Source organism: Panthera pardus, unplaced genomic scaffold (assembly GCF_024362965.1).
Source record: "Panthera pardus isolate Hobbes unplaced genomic scaffold, ASM2436296v1 HiC_scaffold_26, whole genome shotgun sequence".
In the NCBI taxonomy this organism is placed as follows: Eukaryota; Metazoa; Chordata; class Mammalia; order Carnivora; family Felidae; genus Panthera; species Panthera pardus.
In genome coordinates, this window is record NW_026526832.1 from 5,516,064 (window position 1) to 5,529,163 (window position 13,100).

Genomic DNA, 13,100 nt, shown 5'->3' on the forward strand with positions numbered 1-13,100 from the left:
ATAAAATTTTAAAACATGGGTATACAAGAGGCTTTTTTTTTCTTCTTGAGTTTTCCATATTATGTTTGATGGTTAAAGCGGAAAATAGAATACTATGGCTCTAAACGTAGGTGGAGTAAATTTAAACACAATTACAGAAACAGGGGAAGGTAAGGGATTGAAAGGGAAGGTAAGGGATTGAAAGTTTCTACACTTGCAAGTGATTAAACGTCAACACCAGCAGACTGGTGAGGAGTGGCATTCGCACAGTGTAACACCGATACGGCGACTGCTAAAACAGCCATACAAAAAGGTTTAAAAAGAGGATTTCTAGAGTCAAAAAGAACAGGGTTTGTCCATGTTCCTCGACTTTCTAGCTGTGTGACTCTAGTCAAGTACTTAACTGCTCTGTAAAATGAAGTTAATGACACTCATTTTGGACAAATCAAAGTTCATATATATTAGCTTTAATTATTATAGCAATTATTATTTGGCATATTATTTTTGCTTAGGTCAGGCTATAAGCCCTGTCTTCCTAGTCCATTTGCTTTTGCTAGTTTATTTTATTTTATTATTTTTTTTTAAACTTTTTTTTTTAACATTTTTATTTATTTTTGAGACAGGGAGAGACAGAGCATGAACAGGGGAGGGGCAGAGAGAGAGGGAGACACAGAATCTGAAGCAGGCTCCTGGCTCTGAGCGGTCCGCACAGAGCCCGACGCGGGGCTCGATCTCACGGACCGCGAGATCATGCCCTGCGCCAAAGTGGGAAACTTAACCAACTGAGCCACCGAGGTACCCCTGCTTTTGCTAGTTTAAATGAATATTTAAAGCAGTCTTGAACTAAAATACGTACGTGCGGCTCCTCTCACAGTGACTGGTATATACCACGTGCTCAATAAATTAAAGTTGTAGTTCTTTATTATTTGTAAATAAAGAAGGTTGACCTTTCCTTTAAAAAGAAAGTGACATTCCAAAATGGGAAGGGCTGAGTCTCTTCTCGGTGCCAGGCAGTACCAGACGTGGCAACCGTGCAAGGCCAGAGGGAAGCTCACGTAGCACCTCTCTTTAAATTCGACCACGCCGAGCGCTTCATTCCCTGCGCCGCCCTCACTTCTTCCCAGTCCAGTCGGATGTCTGGAATGTCATCTTCCGGCTCCGGATCCTTTCTCAAGGCCCCCGTGGGGGAGGCCACCACGATGGGTAGAGGGCCACATTCCTCCCGGAATTCCACGACATGGAGACTCTTCTTATCAGCCAGTTGTTGGTGGGTTTCCTGGGCAAGACCAAATGGAGAATGCCAGGTTAGGTCTATGAGATACATCTGTAACTTAAAGATCGGGAACTTCCCACGTACCACTTGGGGGACTTACCATTTCAAAGTCGATTCCGGGCAATGTGTTTTGTGGCCACACCACAGTGATTTGGGGTGCATGGCATCATCTCCCCAATCCCAACTGGACTGGAGGAAGGGCGTTGGCCTCTGGTCTCTTGCCTTCCAAACCCTCCCAATTATGTGTCACGCTGTGCCCAAAACTGAACTTGATTCTCATCAAGCCCCTAGCTCTAGCTAACGTTTTACAGGACATGCAGGGTGAGACCTGCACTGAGGACCACAGGTATGTAGTCAGCACCAGACTGGGAAGCTACAAGACAAACAACCTAGTTTCCTAAAAAATATAATATAATATAATATAATATAATATAATATAATATAATATAATATAATATAATATAAATAAAAATAAATACACACACACACACACACACACACACGAGGAAAAAAAGAAGAGGGAAACCTATAGATTAGAAGTGATTTAAAAGACATGGCAAGAACTTACAATCTACAGACTTTTTCTGGAAAACAAATTATGTAACAAATTTCTTTTTAATATAACAAATGGATACATTTCTATGAACACTACCTAGGTAACTCGAGATACTGTGGTACTGTTACTTTTTAGGTATAATAGTACCAACGGGTACTTTTTAATCCTTATCTTTTAGAAATACATACTGAAATATTTACAAATGACATAAAGTGGTGTCTGAGGCCTGGTTCAAAATGACTGGGCTGCATGGGGGTGGTACTGAGACACAAAGATTGGCCATGAGCTGTTCACTGCTGACATTGGGTAAGAGGGCCAAGGGGACTTATCATGGACAGTAGCCACAGAAGTCTGGAAAAAGGAAATACAGTTAGTTTATTGGTAGTACATTAAAATATCTGACATGCCAATCTCCTGTTTCCAGACCTTATGGCCATCTTGTACTATTCTCTCTAATCCTACAAAAGTTTGAAATTAGAAAAAAGATGAGCTGCTTCATAAAAACAAAATAATTTAAATTGGTAGATCTTATAGTCCATGGCATGTTGCTTAAATTGGTGACATTCTTTTTCTTTTTGAATAGCACATTAAATAATGCAACATTTTACAGTTGACAGCATCTTAGAAGAGATGATACCTGGTAATCATATCAGAAAATCCAAAGTACTAACTTAAAACAAAAATATTACATAAAAGAACAAGTCTACTTGATCATAAATATGACCTATCTAAAACCAATACCGTAGCTACATCAAAAAATTAAACATCTAACAGTTTGGATTTGAAAGTGCTTTTTTATTTTTTAATTTTAATGTTTATTCATTTTTGAGAGAGAGAGAGAGAGAGAGAACTGGAGCAGGAGAGGGGCAGAGAGAGAAGCAGAGGATCTGAAGCAGGCTCCAGGCTCTGAGCTGTCAGCACAGAGCTGGAGGCGGGGCTCGAACACACAAAACGCAAGATCATGACCTGAGCTGAAGTCAGATACTTAACTGACTGAGCCACCCAGACCCTCCTAGAAGTGTTTTTGAAGCATATTTTAGACAGTAACAACACACACACACACACACACACACACACACACACACACACCTGTTCCAAAAGCATCTCTTCACCTAAAATTTTTCTTTTTTTTTCGTTTTATTTATTTCAAAGAGAGAGTGAGAGTGGGGAAAGAGGGGCAGAAGGAAGGAGGGAGAGGGAGAAGGAAAGGGGGAGGGGAAAGAGAGAGGGGAGGGAGGAAGGGAGGGAGGGAGGGAGGGAGAGAGGGAGAGAGAGAGAGAGAGAGAGAGAGAGAGAGAGAGAGAAAATCCCAAGCAGGCTCCATGCTCAGTGCAGAGCATAGGGCTTGATCCCACACCCTGGGATCATGACCTAAGCTGAAGTCAAGAGTTGGATGCTCAACTGACTAAACCACCCAGGCACCTCTAAAGCTTTTTCTTCTAATTAACTTTCCTATTTTAAACAGAGCATGTATAATTAGTCCAGGGACCACTTTATTTAAACCTAGCCATCAGACTTTGTTTTTTTTTTTCTAATGTTCATTTATTTTTGAGAGAGAGACAGAGAGCGAGCGGGGGAGGGGCAGAGAGAGAGGAAGACAAGAGAATCCGAAGCAGGTTCCAGGCTCTGAGCTGTCAGCACAGAGCCCGACATGGGACTCAAATTCACAAGCCATGAGATCATGAATTGAGCTGACGTCAGACGCTTAACTGACTGAGCCACCTAGGCACCCCTGGCCATCACACTTTTAAGTGTCAGGAAGCCTGTCAAAGTCTTTAATAGGTCAGCAAGTGGAGTCTCTTGAACCTGGCTGTCTTTTCTGCTCATCCAGCTCCGCTAAGGTCTACCCTTAGCTAAGGACCCTTACCCTCCGCTAAGGTCTATCCCTTCAAGAACACGCCATCCCTCGGAGCAGTTAAGAGGGCAACCTAGGAGGAGGGGCCTCTTCACTGGGGAGTAGAGTGATTGCAAGCCTAGCCCAGGCTGAGTGGGCAGGCTGGGTGGCAGCCCAGAGCTTTCAGCTCTGCAGAGAAAGAACTTGGCATATTAACATTCATTGTTCCTACTAACGCAGGTGTCTGTCTAAACGACCTACGCAGGTAACTTGAAAACCGCCTGTGCTTCTACTGAAGACAGCACTCTAGAGTGGAGAGGTACCCTAGAGGCTTCACTCTAGTCCCAACTGAAAGAACTAAATTAGGAAACAGCCTTCCTCTTTTTACTTTACATGTCTATACTGTTAGAGCTATAGAACAAGCATAAATTCTTTTCGTAAAAAAACACAGATTATAATTATTGGCTTTGAAAAATACTAAATTTTGAAACTTCAAAATACCCCTGAAGTATTTTTTAAGGGTAATTTTCATGAACTAATTCTCCAGTTGGATTAACTTTAAACTGATGCAGCCATAGGCAACAAAGAATGCCCAAGTCCCCCGGTGGCCCCAGGCCATCATGGCTTAAATGCACACAATTGAAATACAAACTAGAACTTCTGTTTCAGAGCCTAGGGAAGGGTTACCTGGTGGGAAAGCCCACGGAAGAGGCCTCGTGTGAGGTTGAGCATGTTGACGGACCCAGAGACCTTGGCATACATGTCTTTAATGCCAATGAGCCGGCAGATGGTGATGATGGCCCGATGGCAGCGGAGGCCGTAGCCTAGAAAAGGAAAAACGCAGTCACCCTGCTGGCCTTCACACAGCTTTGGGCTCTGGGCTTAGGAGGCCCTGATTCATATTATGGCTTCATCGCTTCCCTGGACAGCTTCCTTAATTTCCATAACGACACTGATTTAAATGAGATGTTATAAAGACTAAAAAAACAATATATATAAATTTCTTAAACATGAGGGCAAAAAAACAGGAATATTATAAAGATTAACAGAAATGTGTGAAAGTTCTAGGCCCCCCACGCCCATGTTGGCTAAGGGCAGAGGGACATGTCTATTCTCCCCCTCCTCAATTGCTCATTTGCACTGAGCAGAGACACCTATTTCCTCTTCCAGGAAGAACTCCTCTCTTGGCTTTGGTAATGCACCCTTTCCCCCGCTCCCCACAAAACATAGCATCTTAATTGCTGCTTTCAGGCACTTAGTGGAACCTGTTTATCTGATGCTTCCCCTCACTAGAATGTGGGCTCTGTGAAGGCTAGGATATTGTTTGTTTCTACTGTATCCCCAGACCCTAAATCAATAGCCAGCAAATGCAGGCAGCAGTGAGAGAAAGACACCCCAAATTTAGACTCACATTTTGATTAGCCAGACATGAAACTTAGCACATGCCTCCCTGCTTTAAGGCAGAGGATCTACTCTAGATATTACATGTTACTGTCTTTCTAATTTCCAATTTTTTTTTAATGTTTATTTTTGAGAGAGAGAGAGACAGACAGAGCATGAGCAGGAGAGGGGTAGATAGAGAAGGACACAGAATCTGAAGCAGGCTCCAGGCTGAGCTGTCAGCACAGAGCCCTTTGGGGGGCTTGAACTCATGAACCACGAGATCATGACCTGAGCTGAAGTCGAATGCTCAACTGACTGAGCCACCCAGGCGCCCCTCTGATTTCCAATTTTCAATGGTAATTCAATATATGTGTGTAAAAACTACATTCGGATACAAGCAACTAACGTGGAACCATCCCTTCTACTTGAAAGAGCCGATTAAAGTGGACCCCATAGCTATGGCAGATCACATAAGAACCGGGGACCTCAGAGGGTAGCTAAGACAGGCAACAACGGGGTGGTCTGTTCTTCTGTGCGCAGAGTTATACACATAAAACGTGTCCACGTGTGAACAAATGTATGCACGCATAGATGTGTATAGATGCACACACACCTGCAGACTGGTGCCCATGCAAGGCAGATCCTCGGAAGGGCCTAGAAGGCAAATTCTAACCTGCTACTGCTCACTGAATGATCCTAGGCCAGAACCTCCCTTGCCCTCCACACCTACGTGGCAGAGCTGATGGCGAGCTCCGGAGGGAAGGTGTGAATACCGCACAGCACCTGGACCATACACGGCCCTCCCCAAATGGTAGCCAGTTGTGTACATATACAAATACCCATATAATAGTGGTCATAGTCCCATGGGAACTATTTGGATGTACTTTGACTGTGAAGTCTTTCAGGCACACACTGTGTCAAAAACTCCTTGTTTAATGAAAGTGTGTGTGTGTGTGTGTGTGTGTGTTAAGATAGGAAATGCTTACCAGCAGAAGACAGGAAATAATAAAGATTGGAGCAGAAATTAATGCTATCGAAACCAAAAAAACAGCAGAAACCAATGAAACCAGAAGCTGGTTCTTTGGAAGAATTAACCAAATTGATAAACCACTAGACAGTTGGATCAAAAAGAAAAAGGAAAGGACCCAAATAAATAAAATCAAGAATGAAAGAGGAGAGATCACAACCAACACAGCAGAAATAAAAACAATAATAAGAGAATATTATGAGCAATTATATACCAATAAAATGGGCAATCTGGAAGAAATGGACAAATTCCTAGAAACATATACACTACCAAAGCTGAAACAGGAAGAAATAGAAAACTTGAACAGACCCATAACCAGTAAAAAAATCTAATTAGTAATCAAAAATCTCCCAAATAGGGGCGCCTGGGTGGCGCAGTCGGTTAAGCGTCCGACTTCAGCCAGGTCACGATCTCGCGGTCCGTGAGTTCGAGCCCCGCGTCAGGCTCCGGGCTGATGGCTCGGAGCCTGGAGCCTGTTTCCGATTCTGTGTCTCCCTCTCTCTCTGCCCCTCCCCCGTTCATGCTCTGTCTCTCTCTGTCCCAAAAATAAATAAAAAACGTTGAAAAAAAAAAAAAATTTAAAAAAAAAAAAAAAAAAAAAAAAATCTCCCAAATACAAGAGTCCAGGGCCAGATGGCTTTCCAGGGGAATTCTACCAAACATTTCAGGAAGAGTTAACACCTATTCTCTTGAAGCTGTTCCAAAAAATAGAAATGAAAGGAAAACTTCCAGACTCTTTCTATGAGGCCAGCATTACCTTGATTCCAAAACCAGACAGAAACCCCGCTAAAAAGGAGAACTATAGACCAATTTCCCTGATGAACACGGATGCAAGATAGGAAATGTTTAGCAGTGCTGTGTGAGGAATCAGACACCATGCTGCAGCCAAGGAAGAAGTGTCCCATGACTAAATAAGTTTGGAAATGCTACATTCTCTATGCCCCTCTGGGGGATTCACATTGCACGGTAGTGCATTAAAGACTGTGACAATCAGGGGCGCCTGGGTGGCTCAGTCGGTTAAGTGGCCGACTTCGGCTCAGGTCACGATCTCGTGGTCCATGAGTTCGAGCCCTGCGTCAGGCTCTGTGCTGACAGCTCAGAGCCTGGAGCCTGTTTCAGATTCTGTGTCTCCCTCTCTCTCTGACCCTTCCCTGTTCATGCTCTGTCTCTCTCTGTCTCAAAAATAAATAAATGTTAAAAAAAAAAAAAAATTAAAAAAAAAAAGACTGTGACAATCACAAAGATGTACAAACATTTTTTTTTTTTTTTTTACTTTCCTTTATCATTTTCCCACATGACACTCTTTCTGGAGTTCACACTTATTAGTATCTGCTCATAGAAATAGTGATGCACAGGAACATAGTATAGGAAATGCTGTCTATAATGTATCACACTGTTTCAGCTTCAAAATCAGAATATTTAACCTCAATGCACAGGGAATGTGTTCAACTAGACAGAAAGCTGAAAGATACAGCTTAAGGAGACAGGGAAGATAAAAAAGGTAACTTCGGCAATTAATGAAAACTGTAGCTATCTTTCAAAAATCATGTGGATATAAATGTATCTAAACCAACGCTGTTCAACAGAAATAGGACATAAGCCATATATGCAAGCCATACATGGAATTTCAAATTTTCTCACTGATACATTTCAGAAAAAAAGGTAAAATTGGGGCGCCTGGGTGGCTCAGTCGGTTGGGCGTCCGACTTCGGCTCAGGTTATGATCTCACAGTTTGTTAGTTCGAGCCCCGCGTCAGGCTCTGTGCTGACAGCTCAGAGCCTGTTTCAGATTCTGTGTCTCCTTCTCTCTCTGCCCCTCCCCACTCATGCTTTGTCTCTCTCTGTCTCAAAAATAAATGTTAAAAAAAAATTAAAAAAAAAAAAAAGGTAAAATTATTTTTAGTAATATATTGTATTAACCTAGTATATCCAAAACACTATCATTTCAACATGTAATCAATACAATAATTTTGAGATATTTTACATTCTTTTTTTTTTCGTACTAAGCCTTTGTGCTTCACAGATCTCAGTAGCCACATTTCAAGTGCTCAATAGCCACTCAGGGTAGTAGCTATCATAGGAATCGTGCAAGTATAAGCTTGACGTCTAAGTGTTCAATTTAATACTTTTTCTACTAATAAATAAAGGTTTTTATTAGGCATATGAATGACTGTGATTTTAAAGCAGAAGGTAAGTTCACTTAAAAATAGGCAGGTTCTCTTGGTGCAAAATTAGTACTGAATTTGATGTTTTTTCCTCCTGATTGATTTCCACGTCCTAGCTTTGACATGAAAAATTTAGGTGTCTTATTCTTTTTCTGATCCAAACTTTTTTTTTTAATTTTTTTTTTTAATGTTTATTTATTTCTGAGACAGAGAGAAACAGAGCGTGAGTAGGGAAGGGGCAGAGAGAGAGGGAGACACAGAATCCGATGCAGGCTCCAGGCTCTGAGCTGTCAGCACAGAGCCCGAGGCAGAGCTCGAACTCACAAACCGTGATATCACGACCTGAGCTGAAGTCGGTCACTCAACCGACCGAGCCACCCAGGCGCCCCTGATCCAAACTTTTAAAGATATGCCTAGAGGGGCACACACCTGGGTGGCTCAGTCGGTTAAGCATCTGACTCTTGATCTCAACTCAGGTCATGATCTCACAGTCTCTGAGTTCAAGCCCCAAATCAAGGTCTGGGCTGATGGCGCAAAGCCTGCTTGGGATTCTGTCTCTCCCTCTCTCTGCCCCTCTCCTACTTGTTCTCTCTCTCTCTCAAAATAAATAAATAAATAAACTGTAAAAATAATAAATAAATAAAGATAGAGGTGCCTGGGTGGCTCAGTCAGGTAAGTGTCCAACTTTGGCTCAGGTCACGATCTCATGGTTTGTTGAGTTCAAGCCCCGCATCAGGCTCTGTGCTCACAGCTCAGAGCCTGAAGCCTGCTTCGGATTCTGTCTCCCTCTCTCTCTCTGCCCCTCCCCTGCTCATGCTCTCGCTCTCCCTCAAAAATAAATAAATGTCAAAAAAATTTTTTTAATAAAATAAAACAAAATAAAGATATACCAAGAGTATCATTTTTACTGTAGAACCATAGCTAAACAAAATCAAAGTGCTCAAGAATTCTATACCCAAAGTCCGCTGGGCATGACTGCCACAGCTCTGTGACCCTGAACTCTGCCTCCTTGCTTGCAACAGGAAGAAAGTCTACCTCTGCTTCCAGAGCTTAGCATAGCACCCAGCTCACAGATGATGTTCAATCAATCTTTGACAATGTGAATAAATGACTGGAACTGAAGAAGCTGTAAGTAGGCCATCTAACAACATCAATGAATTCTCAAGGAGAAATGAATGCTCGCGCTTATCCAAACCCAATGATTCATTCCATTACTATTTCCTATTCAGAGTATGCTCTTCCCACCTAGAATTACCCCTGGTACATGCCTGTGTTCACAGGAGCCTGAGTGCGCTGACTACATTTTATTTCCCTGGGAGCCTCGGCCTTCTTAAATGAAACTCAGGCCTTTCCATTTTGGTATTTTCAAAATGAGTTCAATACAACTGATCAAAAATACAGGACAGGATGGAATTGAGATAATTACTCTGCTTTAACAAATTATAAGAGTGTTTTCGGTTACCTCTGGGTTTTTTCTTCATCTTGATATGCGTCCTTTTAAATGTCAAAGAAATATCGTGGAATACTGGAGGATAAAAACATAAGCATAAGGATTAGGTGTGTAGCTTTAATGCCCTTGCAAATGCCACCACAGAACTAATGCTACCAAAGGAGCCAGCACACGTTGGCCAAGGATGATTGACAAGATTCTGATTTCACTCATCACTAGGGAAGAAAATTTGTTTATGCATCTTATATAATTATTTGTTCCAGAACATGGTAACAAGCAGAGAACCGCGAAGATGGCCTTAGAGATATATTGTCACATATAATGAAACAAGTGTAATCCTACAAATGATTAACACTCACTTGTATGGTCTTCATACCGTTCTACATAGTGTAAATATTGTACTGCTCTGTTCTTTGCCTGAAAGAAAGAAGGAAAACACTATTCTTAAATCTACTATTGGAATTTACATTTTCTTGGAGATGTTAAAAAATAGCTTGCAGAAAATATTTTATTACCGAAAATTTCCAACTTAAACATTTCATTATATACTTATAAAAAGACTTAATTTAAAAAAACTTATGGGGCGCCTGGGTGGCTCAGTCGGTTAAGCAGCCGACTTCGGGTCAGGTCATGATCTCACGGTCCGTGGGTTCAAGCCCCGCATCGGGCTCTGTGCTGACAGCTCAGGGCCTGGAGCCTGTTTCGGATTCTGTGTCTCCCTCTCTCTGACCCTCCCCTGTTCATGCTCTGTCTCTCTCTGTCTCAAAAATAAATAAACGTTAAAAAAATTAAAAAACAAAACAAAACAAAACAAAAAAAAACTTATAACCACAGTATCACTATCATATCTAAAAAACATTAACAATAATTCCTTAGTATCTTCGAACATTCTGTCAGAGTTCAAGCCTTCCCAGCTGTCTCATGCTTTTGGGAAGCAATCACAAGTCTGCTAAAAATGACGCAAAAGAAAACAGGTACTGCTTAGGCTATGTATGAGTTAAGTAACTGTTGACAGTAAGCCTCAGAGGAGGGTTCTTATTTTTATTATTTTTTGTGTGTGTGGTTCTAATGGTACCTAGCACACCGAACTTTTAGTATCAACAAAAGAAAAATGTACGTACTTTTCTGAAAGCATCTGCTCGTTCAGTGGCTTTCCCAATGGCAAAACCTTAAAAAAAAAAAAAAAAAAATGACAAATAAAATAAGGGGCATAAATTTGGCACATACTGTCTTTCACTACATTTTAAGTTTCAGTTCCTACAATATTTCGTAGCATTTCATCTTCTGCCCACAGAAAACCTGCTATCCAAAACAAACCATAAAACATGAGGCTACTGAGATTTGCCTATCTGTTTTGGGGCATTTTGGAAAGATTACATTTGAAAGTATCTATGAAATCCAAGGTTAGGTGTATAACATTACCTTTTGTAAGTCTCTAGATAAAACGAAATATACTTAAACAAAAACTAATCATGCTCTAAACTAATAAGATAAATGGTTTTGAACATTTTTTAAAATAGATTAAAACAACCAGAAAGGTTGGGGAAAAATATACACTGCTATAGAGAAAAACCATGACTTCCCTGGAACTTACAAATGCAATTCAAATTTCAATTAACCAGGAAATAAAATCAACAATTCTTAAGTTTGTGAATGCTTAACCCTATAAAATGAAATTTATCACAAATTAATGGAAATGCTGCCATTATTTGCTATCACCATTAATTCTTTATTTTGAAGAATGTATTTTATTTTTAAATTATATATAAGAAAGTAATATAAAGCAGGGCGCCTGGATTTCTCAGTCAGTTGAGCGTCTGACTCTTGATTTCAGCTCAGATCATGATCTCCCAGTTTGTGAGTCCAAGCCTCACGTGGGGCTCTACGCTGACAGCACAGAGCCTGCTTGGGGATTCTCTCCCTCTCTCTCTCTCTCTGCTCCTTTCCGTCTTGCGCACTCTCTCTCTCTCTCAAAATAAATAAACTTAAAGACAAAAAGCGTCAGTAGGCAGTTTTCCAATTTTCTCTCCCGTACACGTTCGTGTATACATTTCAAAACCAGATGTTCACTGGGGAAATTTTACAGAGAAGTATAAAGAAGAAAGTTTAAATGACTGGCAAACCTACAGATTAAACATTATTAACCATTTCAGTGTATATCCTTCTAGTCTTTGCATATAAACATACTTTATATTAAAAAAAACAAAACAAAAAATTGGGATTGTATTATACAGTCTTATATGAAATTTTTTTGTTTATTTTTCATTAGCGTTATTTCATAAATAATTTTCTAATATATACTTTAATGGCTACAGAATATTACAATGTGTGGCTATACTTTTTTTTTTTTAGAGAAAGTGCTCACATGCACACAGGAGAGGGGTGGCAGAGGGAGAGGGAGAAGAAGGGAGGGAGGGAGAGGGAAAGGGAGAGAGAGAGAGAGAGAGAAAGAGAGAGAAAGACAGAGAGAGAGAGAGAGAGAGAGAGAGAGAGAATTTTAAGCAGGTTCTATGACCAGCACAGGGCCTATGGGGCTCAATCTCAGGACTGTGAGATCATGACCTGAACTGAAATCAAGAGTCAGACACTTAAACTGAGTTACCCAGGCGCCCTGGATATACTCCTCTCGTAACTACACCCCTACTGTTGAACATTTAGTGGCTTTCCCTCCCTAGTTTTTCATTATACATAAGACAACAGTGTCTTAAGCCTTTTAAAATATCCATTGTTCTCATAGAAAAAGGCAGATAGAGGAACTTCTGTTCCTTTTCCCTCCAAGGGATTTTATGTGTTTACCACAAGGCTTATGCACTTAAAAGGCTTAATCTGTACAAAGGGGCTGGGCACCGGCAAGAACCCGCAGACTCCAGGGCTGAGCCCAGGCCACACCTGTCCTCTGCCCCCACCTCCAGCACCATGCACATCACACCCCGGTCACCTGCGGCTCCTCTGCCATTCCCCACAGCGACCAGGACACGGACTGATCTCTTTCTTCCCTCTTTTGCTGTCATGTTGAAAACATTTCTTACCTAAAACACAAAATGTTTCATATATATATTACACCTTAAGGAAATTCTGAAGTAGGGAACTGGACTGAGCCCCTTACACACACACAGCACCACCTGAGTAGCTACAACATCCTCTAAGTCATGAGTAGCAACAGCAACTCTCCAAAGGAAACCTCTCTCTGCAGTTTCTCTAGTGGTAAAATCGAACTTTCCCTTCCTATTTCCTAAGGTTGTTAGAAGGCTGAACGGAGATAACTTTTGAACGGATTAGAAACCATACAACTCGGGGCACCTGGGTGGCTCAGTTGGTTGGGCGGCTGACTACAGCTCAGGTAGTGATCTTGCAGTCTGTGAGTTCGAGCCCCACGTCGGGCTCTGTCCTGAGAGCTCAGAGCCTGGAGCCTGTTTCAGATTCTGTGTCTCCT

The 13,100-nt window shown here is 41.4% G+C and overlaps 1 protein-coding gene across 2 annotated transcripts in view; it reads right to left on the bottom strand.

The window, feature by feature from the left end:
• Positions 1 to 882: 882 nt before the first annotated feature.
• The window catches only part of MRPS5 (mitochondrial ribosomal protein S5), a 29,059-nt gene continuing 16,841 nt past the window's right edge, over positions 883 to 13,100 (bottom strand). For both annotated transcript variants that reach the window (XM_019445810.2, XM_019445825.2), the window contains 6 exons: positions 12,606 to 12,696; positions 10,789 to 10,835; positions 10,027 to 10,084; positions 9,680 to 9,742; positions 4,330 to 4,466; positions 883 to 1,255 (listed from right to left, as the gene is read on the bottom strand). In XM_019445810.2, the coding sequence (XP_019301355.1) occupies positions 1,031 to 1,255; positions 4,330 to 4,466; positions 9,680 to 9,742; positions 10,027 to 10,084; positions 10,789 to 10,835; positions 12,606 to 12,696 (621 nt within the window). In that variant the 3' untranslated portion in view covers positions 883 to 1,030. The remainder of the gene's footprint in view (positions 1,256 to 4,329; positions 4,467 to 9,679; positions 9,743 to 10,026; positions 10,085 to 10,788; positions 10,836 to 12,605; positions 12,697 to 13,100) is intronic.